Source organism: Convolutriloba macropyga, chromosome 7 (genome assembly GCF_964194025.1).
Source record: "Convolutriloba macropyga chromosome 7, txConMacr16.3, whole genome shotgun sequence".
NCBI classification, from domain to species: domain Eukaryota; kingdom Metazoa; phylum Xenacoelomorpha; order Acoela; family Convolutidae; genus Convolutriloba; species Convolutriloba macropyga.
The window spans coordinates 36,333,030-36,354,859 of record NC_134474.1 but is presented as its reverse complement, the minus strand read 5'-3'; the positions used below and the strand labels follow the sequence as shown (position 1 = coordinate 36,354,859).

At 37.7% G+C, this 21,830-nt stretch overlaps 1 protein-coding gene across 1 annotated transcript; it reads left to right on the top strand.

Moving 5' to 3' along the window:
- Positions 1–17,060: 17,060 nt before the first annotated feature.
- LOC142342823 (pre-mRNA-processing factor 19-like) lies at positions 17,061–19,765 on the top strand. Its single transcript, XM_075394421.1, has 3 exons — positions 17,061–17,301; positions 18,004–18,495; positions 18,713–19,765. Exons 1-3 carry the CDS (start codon positions 17,062–17,064, stop codon positions 19,556–19,558), a joined length of 1,578 nt encoding a protein of 525 aa, XP_075250536.1. The 5' UTR covers position 17,061; the 3' UTR covers positions 19,559–19,765.
- The last annotated feature ends 2,065 nt before the right edge of the window (positions 19,766–21,830 follow it).

Sequence of the window (21,830 nt, the reverse complement as noted above, 5' to 3'; positions counted from 1 at the left end):
TTCAGCATAATTCTCGGTTTTTGTCAGAAATTTAAATCTTTTTCTTTTTGTGCCCCCCCCCCAGTACTTTATGCGCCCCCAGTTACAGAGCACGTGCCATTACATAAAAAAATACGATGTTAAAATATGGCACGTGCGTCTGGTGAGGGGGGTGCAAATATGCGTCCACTATGCTGGGGGGGCACAAACGGAGATTCCGAAATTTTTACCGGGGTCATTTAGTAGATATTGAGTTACTCGTTCTGGTATTGGTAGTTGGTGGTATCCGCGTTTGTTCGCAGAAGGTTGGTGAGGCAGGGTAAGGTTCGGAAAGACTCGTCAGGTTTTGGTAAGGTGCCGTAAGGCTTGGTAAGTTCAGGCAAGTTTTGGCACTTCTTTGATAATATTTTTTTTTCCTTTGACACTGTCGATTCGCCAGTAATTTTCATAGCTTTTTTCTCGCTCCTAGGGAACCTTTTCTGGTCGAGTTAAATTATTACGCTCAGAATTTAAACTGCAATCATTGGTTTTATTGATCCGACACCACCGTTAACGGTTTTTTTTGCTTTTGATAAACGCGCAGTTTCATACCGTTTGGTTCAGCAGAAATCTCGGTTCTTGTCCAAAACGGAAAAGATCCCGACTTTTCTACTGGGGTTATTTAGTAGATATTGATTTGCTCGTTCTGGTATTAGTAGTTCGTGGTATCCGCGTTTGTTCGCTAAATTGGTAAGGCACGGTAAGGTTCGGTAAGACTCGTCAGGTTTTGGTAAGGAGCCGGAAGGTTTGGTAGGTTCAGGCAAGTTTCGGTTCAACATGTCTGGTAGGTACTTGTTAACCGTAGTTGCGTAATAAGGTTATGGCCTTCGGATATAGATAAAAATGCTTCGAACGGGCTAAAATATTTTCAAAGCTATAGCTCTGCTCAAGAGAACTGCGTTGATGGTTTTTACCTGAACTGCAAAATCAAAAAGAGTTGAACATCGAATAAGCTCTATCAGCTCTCACACACTAGCAATAAGTGAAAACGAAGAACCCTCTAATAACCCTGATTTGAAGCACGTCACAAATCTGAAAGTATACGGCTTTAAAGCAAAATCGAATCTCTCATCGAATTTGTTATATCAGGAAGCAGTTCCGGGGAGGAAACTGAAACAATAGAACATTGAGCGAAAAGAGCTGCCAGAGAAACTGGAGTCCTCGAAGTGCAGAACATAGCGATGTTTCATATGGCAATTTAGGGGTAATGTTTCTTAGTAGTAGCAGTAACCCAACAGATCTTATTAGGTACTTCCAGCACCTCCCTTTTTTCCTCAGAACCACATCTTCATGTCCACTTGTTTCCAAAAATCTGTGCCCAAACTGCAGGCAACCAGGTGTGGTGGCAACCCGCCTGACTAGATAAAATTGGTCAGCATTTTTCAAGCCACAATAGATCGTTCCCTTATGTCATTATCTGGAAATATGATCCATGTTCACTCGCTTTTAACTGTAGATGCAACATCTTTAATCGATGGATACGGCTTCAACGGCAGTTTTTTTGTCCCAGCTTTGAATCGTCTTGAGGAACACTTCGGAAACCCAAATAGAATATTGAATGCTTTTTTTGATACGCTCGAAGGTCAAGCCGCATATAATTTTCCTGAAAGTTGCACTCAATGTTCACCTTTCTCCTGACCTTAGTTGATACGTTTAAACGACTTGATTTCAATCACGACATCATTCTACATCAAATCGAAATTGTGGATTTATAAGCCCCTGACACGTGTCCGCCTGGATTAGAACAAGTATATCTTCGAAAAGCTTTCACTCTAACCGCCTGTTAAAGCAAATTGCATTGGAATGATATTTTGGGCTTGTTCGAGTTGTTTGCCAACTTTTACAACAGAGTTATCAGCGCTTGATCGAATATCTGCTCTTGAAGTTAAATTAGAGAAAGTAGACTCGCTGATTTCAGAAATTCAATTACTGAAGCAGGAGATAAATTCTATGAAGAAACCGGATTACCCGTATCTTAGAGCTGCTTTCAGAAATCGGACTGACAGTACTGCTAGCGATCGTAATTCAAAGAAACGGAAAGCTGAAACCAATGATAACGTGCAGGCCGACAAGGAGTCTCAAAACAGAAAACCGAAAGTTTTCAAGACGGGCACAAATAATAATCATCAGACGACAGTCAGTGCAATTAAAAGACCACCGAAAAGACGGCATCTGTACATTGGTCGTTTAAGCAACTCTGTCTCTACGGATGATATAAAAGATTATTGCAAGAACAAGGGAGTTGATCTACTGTGTATCCGTGTTATATCCAGGGAAGAAGCTCGTCTGAAATCTTTCCACTGTGTTTTCAAATTCGATAATGATCAATTTGAATCTCCTGATTTCTGGCCCGAAAATGTTTCATTTTCACGATTTTATTTAAATCAGAAAGCGAGGGAATGGCTGGCCTCCTTTGATACATGTCTATCTAATGTGAAATCTGTCAATAACCGTGTAAAGGTATGTTTACATAATGCAAGATCGGTTCGCAACAAGACCTCTCAAATAAGAAATCTTATCGAAGCTAATGATTTTCACCTCATAATTTTAACGGAAACGTGGATCAAAGATAACGCAAATGATGAGTTTTTATCTCGAGCAGTGTTGCCCTAGGGGCTTTTATTACCTAAGTGCAAATAGAAAAGAAAAAAGTGGCGGAGGATTAGCGGTGTTCTATGATGGAACTATTCGTGTCGATAATTTTTCAAACAAGTGCTTTACGAACGCGGAGGTGGCTTTTCTTGAATTTACGTTGGGCAAGTCGGTGTATCTTTTGGTTTGTATATGCTGTCGGCCAAATACTAATGTACGTGTCTTTATAAGTGAGTTAACCTCGTTTTTTGAGGAGAAAGCGCTGTTGTTCAAAAAATACTTATTGTAGGCGATATCAATATTTCTATGCTACTATCAAACGATGCGTCGAGAAATTGGATCTCTTTTTTGGATGAATTTGGTTTGCAACAGCGAGTTAGTGTGCCTACTCACAGAAATGGTGGAATTTTAGACCAGGTCATTACATCCGAGGAGGTTGAAGTATCAGAACCTCTTGTAAATTTTGTTACAAGCTCTGATCATGGATTAGTGCACTTTGACTTTTTGCAAAAACACGAGAATTTAGCTGTAATGAAGGCGTCGTGCAGGAAATGGCAAAATTTTGACGTGGTAGCCTTTGCAGAAAATATTGTTGCTCCCATTGACCGAGACAATCCTGAAAATATTTGGAACAGTGTTTTAATGAACGAAATCAGTTATGTCGATAAGAACCATCCTTTAAAAACTAAATATGTGAGAAATCATACGTGTCCTTTTTTTGATGATGAGCTAAGAACGATGAAAAGATCCAGAAGAAAATTTGAGAGAGCTTACCGAAGAAATTCAAATTCCCAAGTCAAAAGCCGGTTTCTTAACTCAGTCTCGGAGTATTTTGAGCTGTTTACCAAAAAGAAAAGCGAATACCTCGAAAAATGTGTCGCTAGTGAAAATAAGCGTGTTAAGTATTCTATGCTGCAGCAACTCTTGGGAAAAAATAATGTCCTGCCACAGTCACTAGGGGAGCCTGAATGTCTAGCAAAGAAGTTTAATGATTTCTTTATTAAGAAAATAGAAGCTGTATTAGTTTCACTACCTCTAACGAATGGGCTAGAATTGAATGAATCACATACAACTATCCTGGACAAATTTCAAGTTTTCACACTGAGCGATTTGCAATTACTTCTGCCAAAAATTTCGAACAGTACGACACCGAGTGATGTAATACCAACTAGGTTATGTAAAATTGTTTTGACAAATTGCGTTAATCAATTTAACTCTTCAGACAGGATACTTTCCAAATCAATTCAAACAAGGAGTCGTGAGGCCGCTCATAAAGAAGTCTAACCTTTATCCTGAATTGTTGTCGAGTTATCGCCCTGTGACAAATCTAAGATTCTTGTCAAAAGTTATTGAAAGAGTTGTTTTTGAGCAACTTAATTTTTATCTGGAATCCAATAATCTCATGAGCAAGTATCAGAGCGCTTATCGTTGCTCACATTCAACGGAAACGGCTTTGCTGAAAGTCTTTAATGATCTTCTTTGCTATCTAGACGAATCGCACTCCGTGATGTATATTGGGTTAGACTTGTCCGCAGCGTTTGATATTATTGATCATCAATTTTTATTCGAAATATTAGCGAAGAGGATTGGTTTGCAATCGGTGGTATTACTGTTTAATAAAAATTATCTTTCGCATCGTTCGCAACAAGTTATTATAAAGAGATGTCTTTCTGGTGACGTTAAAGTCAATACGGGTGTGCCACAAGGGTCGGTTCTTGGTCCTTTACTTTTTTCCTGTTACATGCTGCCGTTAGAAGATAAGCTGAAAGAACTGGGAATAAACTATCATTTCTACGCAGATGATACTGTTCTTTATTTTGTATTCGGTTCGACCCTCAGTCAATGCATGTTTGATGATACTCTAACCTCGATTCAACGTTGGTTTAGCAATGCAAAGTTGAAATTGAATGCGGATAAGAGTGAGAATATGATTATTCGGAAATGTAAAATTGTCTAACATGGTTCTTTACATCTGCCTGAAGATGGTGACTACACTGAACAGGTAAAGGTTCTAGGTTGCTATATTGATTGTCAACTTACTCTGCAACGACAGGTCAACTTTGTTTGTTCGAATTCATTTTATTATCTCAGTAAAGTGTGGTCAATTCGCGATCAGGTTAAAACATCAGTCTTAATTGAGTTGATTAGGGTTTTAGTGTCATCACGTGTCGACTACTGTAATTCTCTTTACTATGGACTGCCAAACTTTTTGTTAGCAAAACTACAGCGAATAATGAACTCTGCCGCGCGTTTGATTTTTCGATTGTCACCAACACCTACCTCGTCGTACCTGAAGCAGCTGCACTGGTTGCCAATTAGGCAGCGCATTGTGTTCAAAATCCTACTGTATGCGCATCGTTTCATACATCAGCCTGGCAAACTCCCACTATTTTTATCGGAACTAATGAAACGAAACAATGGTTACGAGGTCTCACTATTTTTACAATCTACTTGTTCCCAAATTTCGCTATAACTTTGGAAGACGTTCGTTCTCGCTGTCGCTGTTGAGTGGAATAAACTCTCATTTGATTTGAAACTGATACCATCTGAAATTTTATTCAGGCGAAAACTCAAAACTTATCTGTTTTAATTTTCCTGCACTGTTGAGATTTTAAATGGTGCTTTAACCAATAATAATAATTAAAGACCTTCCAGATTGGTTATCAAATTACGATTTAGAGATCTGCCTGAACAGTTATAACACGGCTCGCCAATGGAATTTTAAAATCTGCTCATAAACCATGGATTCAGAGAACTCGGTCAATTTCCGGAGTCTACCAGGGCGACATGCAATGGTCAACATGATGGCACATTTTTTGTGGGTAACAAACAAGGCGAACATATCAGAAACTTGAAACTTTGCTTCAGCTGCTTTGGTAGTCATCATGTGATTGGCAGTTAAATGCGTTCAATTGAAAGGGAAGAGCAAAAGTAGCCCTTGTTCCAAATGTGAACTTCTGGTGGAAAAACCTTGACGCTAAATGACAGTTAAATAATTGCACTCAAAATTTAAACTACAATCATTGGCTTTATTGATCCGATAACACCGTTAACGGTTTTTTGCTTTTGATGAACGTGCCTTTTTTACCCTTTGGATCAGCAGATTTCTCGGGTTTTGTCAGAAATTTGGATTTTTTTCTTTGTGCCCCTCCCCCTGTACATTATGCGGGTCCAGTTACACAGCACGTGCCATTACATAGTAACTCACCATGTTAAGATATGGCACGTGCGTCGGGGGGGGGGGTGCAAATATGCGTCCACTAAGCTGGGGGGCACAATCGAAAAAGATTCCAAAATTTTTACCGGGGTTATTTAGTAGATGTTGAGTTACTCGTTCTGTATTTGTATTTGGTGGTATCCGCGTTTGTTCGCTAAAGTTGGTAAGGCACGGTAAGGTTCGGTAAGACTCGTCAGGTTTTGGTAAGGTGCCGTAAGGTTTGGAAGTTCAGGCAAGTTTCGGTTCAACATGTCTGGTAGGTATTTGTTAACCGTAGTTGCGTAATAAGGTTATGGCCTTCGGATATAGGTAAAAATGCTTCGAACGGGCTAAAATACTTTTCAATGCTCTAGCTCTCCTCAAGAGAACTGCTCTCCTGAAGAAAACTGAATTGATGGTTCTTACCTGAACTGCAAAATCAAAAAGAGTTAAACATCGAATAAGCTCTATCAGCTCTCACACACTAGCAATAAGTGAAAACGAAGAACCCTCTAATAACCCTGATTTGAAGCACGTCACAAATCTGAAAGTATACGGCTTTAAAGCAAAATCGAATCTCTCATCGAATTTGTTATATCAGGAAGCAGTTCCGGGGAGGAAACTGAAACAATAGAACATTGAGCGAAAAGAGCTGCCAGAGAAACTGGAGTCCTCGAAGTGCAGAACATAGCGATGTTTCATCTGGCAATTTAGGGGTAATGTTTCTTAGTAGTAGCAGTAACCCAACAGATCTTATTTGGTACTTCCAGCACCTCCCTTTTTTGCTCAGACCCACATCTTCATGTCCACTTGTTTCCAAAAATCTGTGCCCAATTTGCAGGCAACGAAGTCTGCTGGCAACCCGCTAGTCTAGATGAAGTTGTTCAGCTTTTTTCAAGCCACAATAGATCGTTCCCTTATGTCATTATCAGGAAATATGATCCATGTTCACTCGCTTTTAACTGTAGATGCAACATCTTTAATCGATGGATACGGCTTCAACGGCAGTTTTTATGTCCCAGCCTTGAATCGTCTTGAGGAACACTTCGGAAACCCAAAACGAATAGTGAATGCTTTTTTGATACGCTCGAAGTTCAAGCCGCATAATCTAATTCTCCTGAAAGTTAGTCAATGTTCACCTTTCTCCTGAACTTAATTGATACGTTTTAACGACTTGATTACAATCACGACATCATTTTACATTAAATCGAAATCAGGCATTTATAAGCCCCCGACACGAGTTCGACTGGGATGGAACAGGTATTTGCTCGAAAAGCTGTTACTCTAGCCGCCTCTTAGAGACCTTTCAGATTGGTTATCAATCTACGCAAAGGTCTTTAGAGATCTGCCTGAACAGTCATAACACGGCCCGCCCATGGAATTTTAAATTCTGCTCATAAACCATGGATTCAGAGAACTTGGTCAATTTTCGGAGTCTACGAGAGCGACATGCGATGATCTACATGATGGCACATTTTTTGTAGGTAACAAACAAGGCGAACATATCAGAAACTTGAAACTTTGCTTCAGCCGCTTTGGTAGTCATCATGTTATCGGCAGTTAAATGCGTTCAATTGAAAGGAAGAGGAAAAGTAGCCGTTGTTCCAAATGCGAACGTCTTCTGGTGGAAAAACCTTGACTCTTATGCGTACCTACACAACAGAACTTGTTAAAGTTTTATGCTTATATCTGCAGCATCCGAATTGGAGATTGACAGTCGCTAAAATGCCCTCCGCTGGATCGCATGCAACTTGATAAATGGACTGTTCTGAGGTGTCCTTAATAAAAAAGCCATTTAATTCTCAAAATGGTCGTAGTTTTGATGATGTGTTAGCAGTGCCAGAGCTCAATATGACACAAGTTAACACCAGTGAGTTGAACAAACTTTTCAACTTTGATCACCTTAAACATCCGAATGTCAATCATAATCAAGTGTGCATATCATTGGATTTTCTAACCTTGAACCTATTCAACACAGAGAGATAGTTAAAGACCAAAAATACTGTGGCTTATAAAGACACCATTAGGCTGGATCTAGGCTCTACGAAGTTATACTGCTTTACAAAAAGAACGCAACATTTCCGATTGACATATGGCTTGTTGATAAACAGCTTAAAGGGAAGCTTTCTACAAGGGCAGTAATGAAAAATACGAAAAAACTGTGCAAAAAAAACTTGCAAAAAGATTATTTTGTACAAATTGATCGTTGTACCGACAGCTGAAAATCGTTTTCGTATCTACCGCATCCTCCCGGCCCGAATGAAATTAAGCCGGGAAAAACTGGCGGATGACGAGCGCATGTGGCATCTTTTAGGTCAATCTCTAACCTCAAATCTGTTGGAAGGCCCTGACTTGTTGGCGTTTTTTTGTGCTGCAGAGAAAACCACGTCCCAATATCCGCCGACATTTGCAAGTTAAAGTCGCTGCTTGGGACTGTTCATGTTTACTCTGGGATCACAACCACAAAATAGATTACACTAGCCACAAATTTGGTCTAGCGTCATCACCTTGCATCACATGGTACGCTTGACGTTGTTCTGCGAAAGGTAATCAGAAACAGTTTCTCGAGGTTTTCCATGTTGTTGAACGCAATATCTACATGAAGGGTTTGCATATTTTCATCGACGGCGTTGAAAACTTTGTATCCACAATGAGCAGCACTCAAGCATGCCTCTATTGGGGGCTTCATCCTCATCAACTGGAATTCTAATTCTAATAATTTTGTGCTACAGGTGAGTAGGGAGCAACTTTGGAACACAAATGAAGCTTCGTCTGAAAATCAAAAGTTTATAAGATAACAGTAAAACGCAAAGACAGATACTTCAAATTGGAAAATTTCAAGAAGTTTCCCTTCGATAGCAATTTGGTAACGCGATGAGTATGGTAATTTCTGCGGTTTGTCGCATCCATTTTTGACCTTCTAGGTTTTATAGCACCACTCGGTGCTAGGAATTAGTGCCGAATGGGGAAAAAGATTCAGAGGCCAATGCTTGAGTTTGATTGGCCAAATAGTCTGATTGGTTTAAATTAAGTTACTACAAATGTAAGAAATGGCGAATTAAAGACCGAAAGCGAAAATTGGGACATCAGATTCAAAATAAAATCATTGTTGTTGCATATTGGTCAATCAGATATAAGCTCTCCTTCATTGTACAGCGTTTATTATGTTCGCTAGGAATTGTTCATACGGTATTGATATATTCATATCAAGTCCCAGATGCCGCTGAATTTTCTACTTTAAAGTTTTTCTGCTCTGCGGCCGGTCAGTTCCTCCTTGCACGCACCACTTACCATCCTTGTGTAGAAATCTACAGGCCGCCTGGAAACATGGAACAAAGTGGGACGAATCATTGAACCTAAAAGAATATGCAGGTCTAACTCAACTGCGGAAGGAGACTTCCATGAATTTTCAAGAAGTTTCCCTTCGATAGCCAGATGGTAACGCGACGAATATGGTGGCTTCTGCGGTTTGTCACATCCATTTTTGACCCTGCAAAAGGAGCTCCGATACCTGCTCGAAGTTTCAATCCCTTGCTGTTCATTCACTAAGAAAGCAAAAAAAAACAAGCTGCTCTCCATACTTTCTTAGACGAGTTGGAGTATACACTCGGCAGATTTGTATCTTAAGATTGAATACATTGATGAAACTGTTCAAAGTGAAATTCATCATGGGAAAATCCCGTGTATCACCAACAAGAATAATGACAATGCCAAATCTTGAGTTGCAAGCGGCTGCCTATGCAGCTCAGCTCCCACAAATAGTCATAGAAGAGCATGACAATCAAATTAATGAAAATTTTTTTGCTCCGACAGTACAAAACTTTTCCGTTGGCTCAGAAACCCGGAGATACGTCATCGCTTATTTGTTGCTAACCGGTTAACAAGAATGCTTGATGTATTGCTTGATGCAATCTTTTTGGCTGGTTGAAGTTGCAGCCTATTGATTCTTCCTCGATAAAAGGCAACTGCTTCTCGTTCGCATGTCACGCAACGGCTTACAAGTACCTCTTCGGCGTTGCTAAGTGTCAGATTTTGTTTTTACGAAAAGGCAAGGAGATACTTATGTCAAGCCCTCTTAAAACACTCCTTTTATTAACGGAAGGAAGAAACTGGTCTTAGAAACTGTTCGCCGTCCTTAACTCAATCGTTAAGCTCCTCATCAAAAATACTCTTGTATAGAATATACCCCTGGTGTTAAACAAACATTTTTTGCTTTCCAATAGATTACTATTGATTCTAAAATGCCGAGCTGTTGTTGGACAAACAGTACGTCAGGGCATTCCCTGCAGAAGAATGGCTGAAGAAGTTAATCCACCTCAGATGTCAGATCTTCCTTGTGAACGATGACCGCTCCAAATGCACTATGTTTGCAACAACGGGTCTGGATTCCATAGGTTCTTTTTATATAACACAGTGCTCTAATCTTGCTACTTGTTACATCCCTCTATTTCAGCCTGGTGTTAAGAGCTGTTCATTTGGAAATTACTGAAAGTTTTCCCTGATAATCTGCAATGAGTTGTATCCGCAGGTTCTTTAGCCGCCGTGGAAAACCGAAAGCTTCATTCAGATAACGGAAAATCTTTCGTAAGCTCCTGTTACGAATTGAGAGTAGAAGCTCTCAAATGCTCGCAAGATCTCGCTTCTAAGCTCCGCATCTTAGACGTCGAAATCGATAGGAAATTCAACTCTCCTCTTGTTCCGCATTTTGCCGGTAGGTGGGAGAGGTTATTCCAGGCTTTGAAATTGTCTCTCTACAAAGACATTGGCTCAAGAACGCTAACAGACGAAATGCTGTCTTTATTCAATTGTGAAATTGAGTCCAACACCAGTTGGCGACCGTTGGCGTATTTTTCAATCGACATAAACTATCCACTCCTTTTAACGCGGAATCATTTCCTTTTGGTTAGAGACTTGTCAAAGAAAAGTAACAGTTAAGAAATGGTGGAAAACATCACAAAATTAAGTGCAACTTTTTTGGAATCCATTTCATGTAAAGATAGAGAGAGAAAATTACAGTCAAAGGGTGACGACTTAGTCTGGATCTTGTACGATTTTTCACCTTGCGGTCTTTGGCCTCTAGCAAAAGTAATGGAAATTTACCCAGGCTCGGATAAAATAGTTAGACCAGTCATAATAAAGACTGCATACGGTGAAAAGATGCGCCAAGTTGCCAAGCTAAGTAAATTTTCTGTAGAGTAAAAATTCATAGTATTCGAGTTTTCATATTCAAAAGGCAATTGTACATGTTTTAGCACTCAGCTCTCATAAATTTTACATGCAGAGGAAGGCACGTCACTTACATGTCAATCAACGTTCGTTAATAAATCCACTACATTAACAGGTCCATCACAATTGGGTGGTTATAGGCAGGCATAGTTAGCTTCAGGTAAGTATAGGTAGGTACAGGTAAGTACTGTTTTCCATGGGTAGAAATCTTCTTTTCTCGCACGTAGAAAGTTGCTACACCCCAGCAATCTTCGCTTTAGCCTTACTTTATTACCATTTGTTTTCCTTAGGTTTATTTTTGGGCTAAAGTTTCTGCCTAACAAAGCATCATCTTTACGGAATTCGACTTTTCTTTGCAATCCTTCAAATGGGGTTGGCACTCTCATTAACATTTTTGTCCAGTTGAGTTTCTGTCATATGCACTAATTTAAATAACTGCCCTTTGCTGATTCCACATGGTTAAAACTAAAATCGAAGCCGACTAATTTATACTAAAACCTTTTACTCCAATATTAATTCAATAATGAATTCAACCGCGCAAAGTTTTTAAGGCGGCCAATGTTACAGGCTTGTATATTTGAAGTTTTGAAAAATGATATGCAATAAAAAATTTACCCAAATGAAGTTCATTACAACTCGCATTAATGGACCTGTTTTTCCATTTCAAACATAGTAATGGCAGTAATTATATGCTCTTTTGGCTTGTGCGCGTAAAAATGTCAATCGCTCTAGGCGGACAAACACTTGAACTAAATTAAAAGAATTTTTTCAAATGTTTTTTATTAGCGTAAATATCTACTTCAGCTTCCTCCAAAATTTACAAAAAAGCTTAAACTAACAAAATAGCTGAACACAAAGAGCATCAAAAGTCTGCCTTGAGTGACCGATAAACAAGACGTTACTTATTTTCATTTAGGAATTCAAATCTAAATTCAAACGATTCTTTACTAGAACATTTTTGATAAATGAAAAATCAATTTCGAGAACATGAGCTTTATGAAGGATCTAAAACATTCTTCCAGATTGAATTAAACAAATTTATGTAAATGACGCGGAATAAAAAATTGGTTGTGATCTCAGCTTTACTGCATATTAAATCTTGTTTTACCTCTTTTTAAGTGACCTCGAACGAAGTTTGAAGCAATTTTTATAAGCCTGTCTTTTTATGCAAACTGTTTTTACTTGACCTTTTTGGTATTTCGAGTGACTTTGCCGCACATGGCTTTTTGCGTGATCGGAGTTCCACTTTCGTTCACATTTTTAAGCACTATGGAGGCAGTCTACTACTAAAAGTCAAAAAAATGAGCCAAACTTCGTCGTTACGTGGTCTAGAATAACCTCTAGAGACGTCATTTGAAGCTCTTGACTTTTTGCGTGATCTAAATTCCACTCTCATTCACAATTTTAAGCACACAAATGCAGGCAGTTTGTGTTTTAAATCCAAACTTATAGGATATTTGAAGATTAGCTTGACAATGAATGGTTTTATTTAAAGCTTTATAGATGCCGAAAAGTACAATGTCTGACTAATTTAGCTTACAAAGATCTATCATGATTCGTTGAATTTGCTTTTTCAGTTTATTTTTGACGCAATAACGCAAATACTTGCTATGTGTACTTTTATTTGTTTTAATTATGAGGCTGATCATAGAGGGTTGTAAGTGACAGTCGAATATTGAGTACACGTTTTCTCGAAAACGTCTGTCCATTGTTTAAGTGCTCCAAGTAATTAAAACACGAGCCTTTTGGTTGGACTTCTGTGTAAGCAAGTCTGCCCCCATTACAAATGCAATGTTTGGTTGAACGTCAGGGCAGTATTTTGATTCGAATGGCCCTTCTAGGGCAGTAAGTTGAAAAATCGAAATGCACATTTGACAAAAAAATTGCATTAGCGGTCCTAAACTCCAGTAAAGAACATGAGTTACGCTTTAATTCTTGGAGGCATCTGTTTGCAGTTTACAACGCAGTAATTTATAATAGAAAATTTTTGGTGACAAGAAGGAAAAAAGCACATTAAAAATAGCAAATATTTCAACTATATTTTAAAAAGTAATAATTGTTTTCTGTAGTCAACAATAACACGTGTTAATCGCTCATAAACACAACATACCCACTTGACTACAGAGATCACCATTGGGCCAAAGACCAGTTCTCAAGTGTCTCTGAGGATTAGATAAAGTTACAGCTTGTTCTTTATAAACGCTGAAATTATTTTAAAATCTTAAATTAAAATTTAAAATTCAAAAGGACAATTGGGAAAAACTCTACAAACAAGGGTTTGGAGAATTTAACTAACACCAATGAATTACTTTGCTATAATTTCATGATTTCCTGAAACATAGCCATCAAGAAGACTGTGCAAGTTTTGAAATGTTGGTCTGTGAAGTTCCATCTTACCATAAGGACGGGTAAAAAATTTTTTTACATCGAAAAAACTTCGCTGCACGAACCTCAATGGAAAATTTGCTAAGCAGCTCATTTTTTGCACTTTCGGTTAGGACTTAGGACTTCAATGTGATCGACTCGTTTTCCCTCGAACTGTTATGATCAATAGTTCGGCCAGTTGACATCAATATAACTGGGGCGCTGAATAGATTTCTCGATAATGCCCAACAATATCAAATTTCTTTTTTGGAAAAAATGATTCTAATTATTCTGTTTATTTTACAGTCAGTTCGTTTCAACTTACCCATAGTTGTTCATCCGTAGACCAAAACACCATTTTGAACTGAAAAACTGATTGAACATATACTTTATAGGCTCTAATCAACTGATTTAAAGATGTTGAGGTTTTGTTTTCTACTGAGGCGGAGTTGTTCAGTTTGTTTTCTACTTTTGCTGTGTTTATTAAAGTTAGTTCCGCATCAACTTGCACGCCTCTATACCTGTATTCTTTACAACTGAAATTTTTTTCCTGCATTGTCAGTTTTTTGCGCGTTTTTGTTTGTTTTTTTTGTGGATTTTGACCTCGAGAAAACCATGCTCTTCGTTTTTTTCGTCTTTTTGTTTTGTTCTAATTTAATTTCTAATGTTTTTACTGTATTAATATTTTTCTATGTTAAGCAACGTAATCTAGTCATCTACAATGGAATTTCACTGAAGAAAAGGGATGATTTGCTAGACTACTGAGGTGCTCATAGAACAATAATTTTGAAGGCAAAAGATTTTATTAAGCAGTGTATTTTTTATCTCCTTTCGTTGAATCTGCTTTTTAATTTTAGTTCGCAATGAACAGACGAATTAATAACCTTACGTAAGAAATTATCATCATGAATTTTTTAGCTGCTGAGGGATTGTTGAAAATGATAGTTAAATTAAATTTTTCGGAAAGGTTTTAACTGGGTTTGAAGCTTTTTTTTGCATAAAGGTTCAAAGTGATGCAAACCTTCTGTTATTGTTCGTTAGCTAAAGCTCTGACTTTGTTCTGCGAAGGCACAGCCGCGCCAATTTCCTTTTTAACGTTTATGATTTAATTGCTTTATAAAGTTTACCAAATCTTAGCTTCTCTTTGAGTAAATTCTTTAAATTAGTTATTTCTCAATCAAAATCTAGACTATTTCTAATACCGTTGTTGGGCATTTTAAATGAGTTTTGTTTCGTACCAGCTTTTTTCATCTGACCGATTTTACGTTTTTGCCGAAGGAATTGGGATGAACCAATGAAGCTGAGAGCATTAAAATTAGGGGCTTCTTCAAGGTTTAAGATGAAAAGGGCTCAAAAGGGAGTTAAGTGGGAAGGAGTATTTTTATATGTAAAAAGGGAGTTCTTGATTTGTGGATGTCAATGTTTTTAAGTGCTATAGATTCAGGAAAACAATAAGGCTAGAAAGCTGATTCAAGCCTGATATATACCGTTTTGGAAATTGTGTACCAGTGATTTTTGTTTTGTTTTGTTTTTTTTTTTGATGAAACATGAAGGCTTGGTTATGTGGATGCACCGTATATTCCGACCCTTTCCATTCCCAATCTTCGCTCTCGCTCAATGTTTTGTATAGTAGAAGAGATAGATCAAACTTATACAAAGTAAGAAACCTGGAGAAAAAAGTTAGTTTATCTGACAAAGATCAAATCATTATATAGTGCTCTCTCAAACAGAAAAATAGAAATAGAGTAAAAATATGAAGTTTACAAAATATACATCTGGACGTGCCGAGAATCTAATATTAATTTAATTGTTGTTTTTCCAACTTTTATCGCAATCAACATAAACTAAAATTTATCTCTGTAAATGAAAGAAAGCTGATTTTCTATAAGTATGTGGCTCTGAAATACATGAGCCATCAAAAATCCGGTATTTGTATCCCATGCCAAAACTGCTGAAGTTTGTAAAAATTTTAAATTTTAATGGCAAGAAGAAAACGAACATGTCAAATTTTCCGATTACGTACAACTATGCCGACGTAATACTATGCCGACGTTTAAGAGTGCCGAAACTGAAATTGATTCTAAAAGTGCCGAAACTGATATTACCAATTAATTATCAATTAAATGCAATGCGAACGTTGTTTTCAAAGCAACTAGGGCACGCTGGTCAGTATTCGGTTGTGATAGATTCATATCAAGTCCCACGGGCCACTGAGGCATGGCCGTGGTCCGCAATTATCATGGTTTGTTTTAAATATTTCTCCCTCCAATTATCTTGTCCTAATAAATAATAAAATCCAAAATCTCACAACTTTATTGTGATTGGTTCAGAAATTTTGCGCTCATTTCAGTTGAAGTGATTTGATTGGTTTAGAAATTTATCGGGTGGAAAATTGAATAAGTTTTCGGCACTCTTATAATCGGCATAGTATTACGTCGGCATAGTTGAACGTCACCAAATTTTCCAAACAGTTTTTATCCTGCGATCAGTTGTGCTCTTATGTGTTATTCCTTGAAACTATTCAAAACAAGGAAAGGCAACTGCTATGAAGCTAGCAAAACAATTGAAGGCCACAGAAAGAATAGAGAAAGAAAGCTTCAACACTACAATTCTTTCTAATCAGCTGTTTAAAAATGAAAAATGCGATTAGACCTTTTGCTTTTACAAATAGACTGACAAATGAAAGAAAGGATGGTCTTTTCTTTTAATTGCTCTCAAACGAAATGTGTAGAATTTATATTAGTCCGGTTGTCTTTTTTTGGCAATTTTTCGCTAGACTGATTTTTCGGAGTGAATTAAGTGGATGAGCAGCTCTCTTAGAGCCTTACGCTTTACTAGTCTCTAAGAATGCAATCCACCGAAACTGTTTTGAGGAGACAATTGGGCAATTTTATGGTGTAAAGGACGTTTCTTAGTCCCCTGTCACCCCCCCCCCCCCCCCGTACTATGTCACCCCACAACTCCCCGTTCACCCTTCTCCGCCTGGCGATTTGGACCTCCTCTCTCGAAGCTCTCTGAACCCTGCTGCGTTCTCAACCTTTTTCTTTACGTTTTCAAACATTCTTTTTGACAATGAGGCATTAAATTTTAAAAATGGCTGCTGCAATATAAATAGACAGATATGTTGATGTTTCCACTGTGCTTACTTCCAAAAACATCATGACTTGGCTTTGTGAAAGCACATTGGCTTTGTGAAATTTGATGGCCATTAAAGTTTATATGTTGTGCGAGATAAAAAAAGAGCATTTTGCAGACGTGTTATATAATTAAAAAATCTTTTAAAACTTAATTATTGTTGATATTGAGCAAATTTACGATAAAGATAACAGATAAAGTGAATAGGAATAGCAAAAATTACCCGAATGTTCACAAAATCATCAACCAAGATAAATTCTAGAGAAAAGGGAAATTCGAAAAAGCCATGCAATGAAAATAATTACGCTCGACGGGCTTTTTGATATCACTTATTTCCCTGCAGGACAAATGTATCGGCCAAAATTGACGTAACCAAAAACCCATTTGAGAATCAGATTCCTCCTCTCCACTAAGTGAGTCGTAACAAGAAGCGTGAATTATAGCAATAGCTGCAAAGCTTAAATCTTTTGGGACACGGGGGCAATATCGTGTGCAATAAGTATGAAAAATACTGGATGTTTTCAGTTTGAATGGCGTTAGTTTGTGCATTGTCAAATGAAGTTCCTGAAAAACCCTGCGTGGCACCGTCATCAGGAAATGTATTTGAAAGAAGGTTGATCGAGAAGTTCATCAAAGAGAATGGCTCTAAAGATCCGATCAACGGTGAACCGCTGGAAATTGAACAACTGGTTGACATAAATATAGCGCAGCCTGTTAAAGCCAAACCACCGTCGGCTACCAGTGTTCCAGCTATACTGAAAGCACTTCAGGTAAAAAAAAGTCTGGATTTCAAATATGCTTTCATGAAGATGGTAAATTCCTTGCTATAATTTCATGATTTCCTAAACCATGGCTATCAAGAAGACCAGGTGAAAGTTTTCGAATGTCTGTAAAGTTGCATCTTGCCATATCGACGGATAAAAAACTTTTAGACATTGAAGAAACTTCGCTGCACGAACCTCAATTCAAAATCTGCTAAGTGGCTCTTTTTCTTTCTCTTTAGCTGACTTCACTTTTTCCTAAACAGTTTAAATAATGTGATCGACTCAATAGCATTTCCCTCGAACTGTTATGATCAAAAGTTTGGACAGCTCATGTAAATATAACAGGGTCGCTGAACAGATTTTGTTTTCTCGATAATGCCTAACACTATCAACTTTTTTTTGAAAAAAATGATTCTAATTATTCTGTTTATTTTACAGTCAGTTCGTTTCAACTTATCGATAGTTGTTGATCCGTTGACCAAAACACCATTTTGAACTGAATAACTGGTTTAACATATACTTTGTATGCTCTAATCGTCTGATTTAAAGTTCATTTTGTAAGAAATGTTCATCCCAATGAATTATATAGCTTTTTTGCTGAAGGAAGTGAAAATTTGCTGGAAATGATTTAAGTCAATTTTCAGGTTGTTTAGATTCTTTTGCAAACGTTAATCCGCTCATTTAACCACATTATTTTTGAAATCATAGGACGAATGGGATGCTGTGATGTTGAATTCATTCACTCTACGTCAACAACTGCAGACTACTCGCCAGGAACTGTCTCATGCTCTCTATCAACACGATGCTGCTTGTCGAGTTATCGCGCGTCTCACGAAAGAGGTGAACGCAGCTAGAGAAGCTCTCTCGGCTTTGAAACCTCAAGCAGGAGTAACACCCAGTGCGCCCCCGTCTGCATTGACACCTAACTCTCTGGCTCAGAATCCAATTCAACCATCGCCAAATGCCCAAACAACACCTCAAGCTCTGGTGCTTGCTGAGCCAATTGGAATGACGGATGAGATCATTAATAAGCTGAACGAGAACTCGAATCATTTGACGACTGAGCGAAAGAAGAGAGGCAAGACTGTTCCGGAAGGTTTGAATCCGGTGGATGAAGTGAAAGGTTTCGAAATGAAGGCATCGCAGTCAGGTCTGCATAGTGCAAGTGTTCCGGGAATCCTGTGCGTTGACGTATTCCAGGTAAAAAGCTGCCTTCCTTAAGAACTGCTCCACCATTTTTTGGTCTCATAAACGGCGGTCAATTCATTCAACTACGTGTGATTATCTTGATAATACATAATTTCCTAAGCTCTAAAAGCGATTTGAACTCATCTATAACTTGAATCAAGCAACCAAATTTTGAGTTAAAAGATGCGTGCAATGTGGAGCTATAGATAATCAATGGAATAATTTTTAGGCGGACGACTCGAAGATTCTGACTGGAGGCATGGACAAGATGGCTATTGTGTCCAATCGATCGACGGAGCAAATCGTCTCTCAACTCAAAGGTCACACTAAAAAGGTTTCACACGCAGTGTACCATACTTCGCGGGATGTTGCCTTTACCGCAAGTGCTGATTGCACAGTTGCTACTTGGAACGTACCGGAAGCCTCATGTTCGAACGTGATCAAAGCCCATGCTTTGCCCGTGACGGGACTTAGTCTTCACGCGACTGGTGACTACATTCTAAGTTGCTCCGAAGACAAACACTGGGCGTTCTCAGACATCAACTCTGGACAGGTAATATCAAAAGTTAGTGAATCGGGTGATCATACTTTGACGTGTGCCCAATTTCACCCGGATGGTTTGATCTTCTCAGTGGGGACATCAGATGCAATGGTAAAAATCTGGGATTTGAAATTTACGTCTAACAATGCAGTCGCAACATTCCCGGGACATTCAGGTCCTATATCGGCTATTTCGTTCAGTGAAAACGGGTACTATTTGGCAACGTCTGCTGATGATGCTCAGATCAAACTTTGGGATTTGAGAAAACTCAAAAACTTCAAAACAATCCAACTTGATTCGCAGTATGAAGTGAAATCCTTGGCATTTGATCAGAGTGGTACATATTTGTCGGTTGCGGGATCCGATATCCGAGTCTATTTGTGCAAGCAGTGGGATGAGCTATGTATTCTAACTGACCATTCATCGTTGGCAACCGGAGTTAAGTTTGGCAACAATGCCGATTTTGTCTGTTCGTCTAGTATGGATAGAACTCTGAAAATTTTTGGATCTTCAAGTTATGAACAGAAGCGATGAAATGCTTCAATGTTGCGGTTAATATCTTGATCAAATTGTTCAGACGAGTGGCTTTTCCGTGACCTGAATGAGGATGGAAAGTATTATACAAAGCAATATCCTATCTTTTTCATGATTAATTTTATGCTTTCTTTGTCATTGTGAGGACTGATAATTCTGCAAATTGAGTTTTGTTCTTTTTACCTAATTTGATGTCTGTTAATCGTCTTTTCTGATCTGGCTTTATTAATAGCCGCAAAGTGATAGCTGGGGCTAGTTTGGCCTTTTCTGGGTTTTTACCATTCAAAGAATTTAAATTGTATTGCGGAGTTGTCTGTTTACGACTCGAAGATGAGTATTGGAGAAGTCCTTTTTAATCACTTTACATGTGTGAATTTTGAAGCAGGAAATGAAACGCGTGAAAATTTTACGAGTAGTTTGGTGGTGAACAAAAATGAAGAGGAGCGAAAAGAGTGGTTTTTATAGCTGCGAAGCTGTAAGCTGAGCTGAGCTATATTGCGGTGCTCTTGGCTTATACGAATCGAAGAGGAGTAATGGTCTTCTTGAGGTTTTTTAAAAACCGGAAGTACTATTCGTTCAGAGGATGTTCTGACCTAAAAGCGAAAGTGAGTAAAACTGACGTGTGAACTAATTTTTTTCTGAGCGAGAGAAGTTTTTTTGATCAAGCGCTGCATTTAGTGAATGACTTTGTAGGTATTGTATTAGTCCTGTCGGTCTTTTATTAATGTGATTTTTCGCTTGACCGATTTTTTGTCTGACGCTTTTGACCTTTCGTCTTCAAAAACGGGATAAACAGGTAGCGCCCTGCGGGCATTAAGTGCTCTTAGAGCCTTTCAGCTCTGTTTCAGCTCAAACTGTTTTGGAGACTTATACTTATAGTTATGGTGTGAAGGGTGGTTCTTAGAGGTTGAGACACCTCCCACCCCCGTGGCTAGCTACTGACGAAGCCAACCGCTCGCCGGTCGTTGAGAGCAATTCGCCCGACGTTAGTCGGTTATGTTTCTTATAATTTGGTTTTCTGTAGAAATAATTTTTATTCGATGCTATATTGAAATTTAAAACTCGGAAATTGATACCACAGTGTTTTACAGAGCCTGAAAATGCTTTTAAATTTCAAAATTGGCACATATTTCTTGTTTTTTTTAGTTAATTTTTGGCTTTCTTTCTAGTAATTTCTTCATTTTTTGGATCTTTCAGCCGTCTCTGCGTCGAAGATCAATTAATCTAGCAACTTCCGTTTGATAGTTCATATACTCAACGCCTCTTTTCCCCGATGTAATTTTTTGTTTTAAATTGTACATATGCTAATCCGATTTTGGTAGTTTTTCCAAATTTTTCTGTTTTGTATTTTGGATTTAATGATTAGAAATAGTCTTTTTGTATAACATGAGGGACTTTAATTTCATTTCAATAAAAATTCAATCATTTTTTGACGTTCAGTTTCTGAAAAACAGTACTCATTGAATTTTTTTTTCATAAATGCGGTCTCAAAAATATTTTGACCATTTTTTTGGAAAATGTTTTGTAGGTTTGAATTCTTCTTTTTCGTTTTTTGTTCCGTTCAGGAGGATGGATCTTTGTCTCACTTGACTCGTTGTCTCTGCTATGTCTCGAATGCTGAACAATAAAATGTATTTATTTTCATTTTTTTTCATTTGATTTTTAACTTCCAAAATAAAGAATTTTTCTTTTTGTTACTCTGTTCCTTACATTTTGTCCATATTTTTTACATTCTAGTTTGTATCATTCTGGCTTTGTCCTTGGACCGACATTTTTATTTGTTATTTTGGTTTTTTCAGTTGTTTAATATTGAATTAATTCAGCTTTCTTAGATTTTCGTCATTTCTTTGGTTTGCAATTGATTTCCTTCATCATTATTTAGTCCCAAGAGTTTGCTAGAAAACCTATTCCAAAATTTCTAGTTATTACTAGTTATTGCAATTTTCCTCAGTCCTTGGTTTTTTAAACAATTTTTTGCCTTTGAATTTTTTTCTGTTGCTTGTCTTTTCTATTTTAATTTTTGAAATATTATGAAGTCATGTTGTCTGGAATATATACATCAAGGAAGAAGTATGTGTTGTTTTTCTCTTAATTGCAGTGATTGGAAATTAATTGTAGTTAATTATTAGTTTATTGTAAGTTTTCTGAATCTTAAATTTCAGCATTTTTTATTTAAAATTGAATTTAGTTTCTACTAGTTTAACTAAGATTATTATCTGCCGTTTGCTTTCGTGAACTTGACATTAGAATCATGAATTATTTGAGGTTTATT

Excerpts from the sequence above, each read along its gene's own strand:
- LOC142342823 (XM_075394421.1), top strand. The coding sequence starts at position 17,062 with ATGGCGTTAGTTTGTGCATTGTCAAATGAAGTTCCTGAAAAACCCTGC. Across the intron at positions 17,302-18,003 it reads CTATACTGAAAGCACTTCAG|GACGAATGGGATGCTGTGAT; the intron begins GTAAAAAAAAGT and ends TTGAAATCATAG. Across the intron at positions 18,496-18,712 it reads TGTGCGTTGACGTATTCCAG|GCGGACGACTCGAAGATTCT; the intron begins GTAAAAAGCTGC and ends AATAATTTTTAG.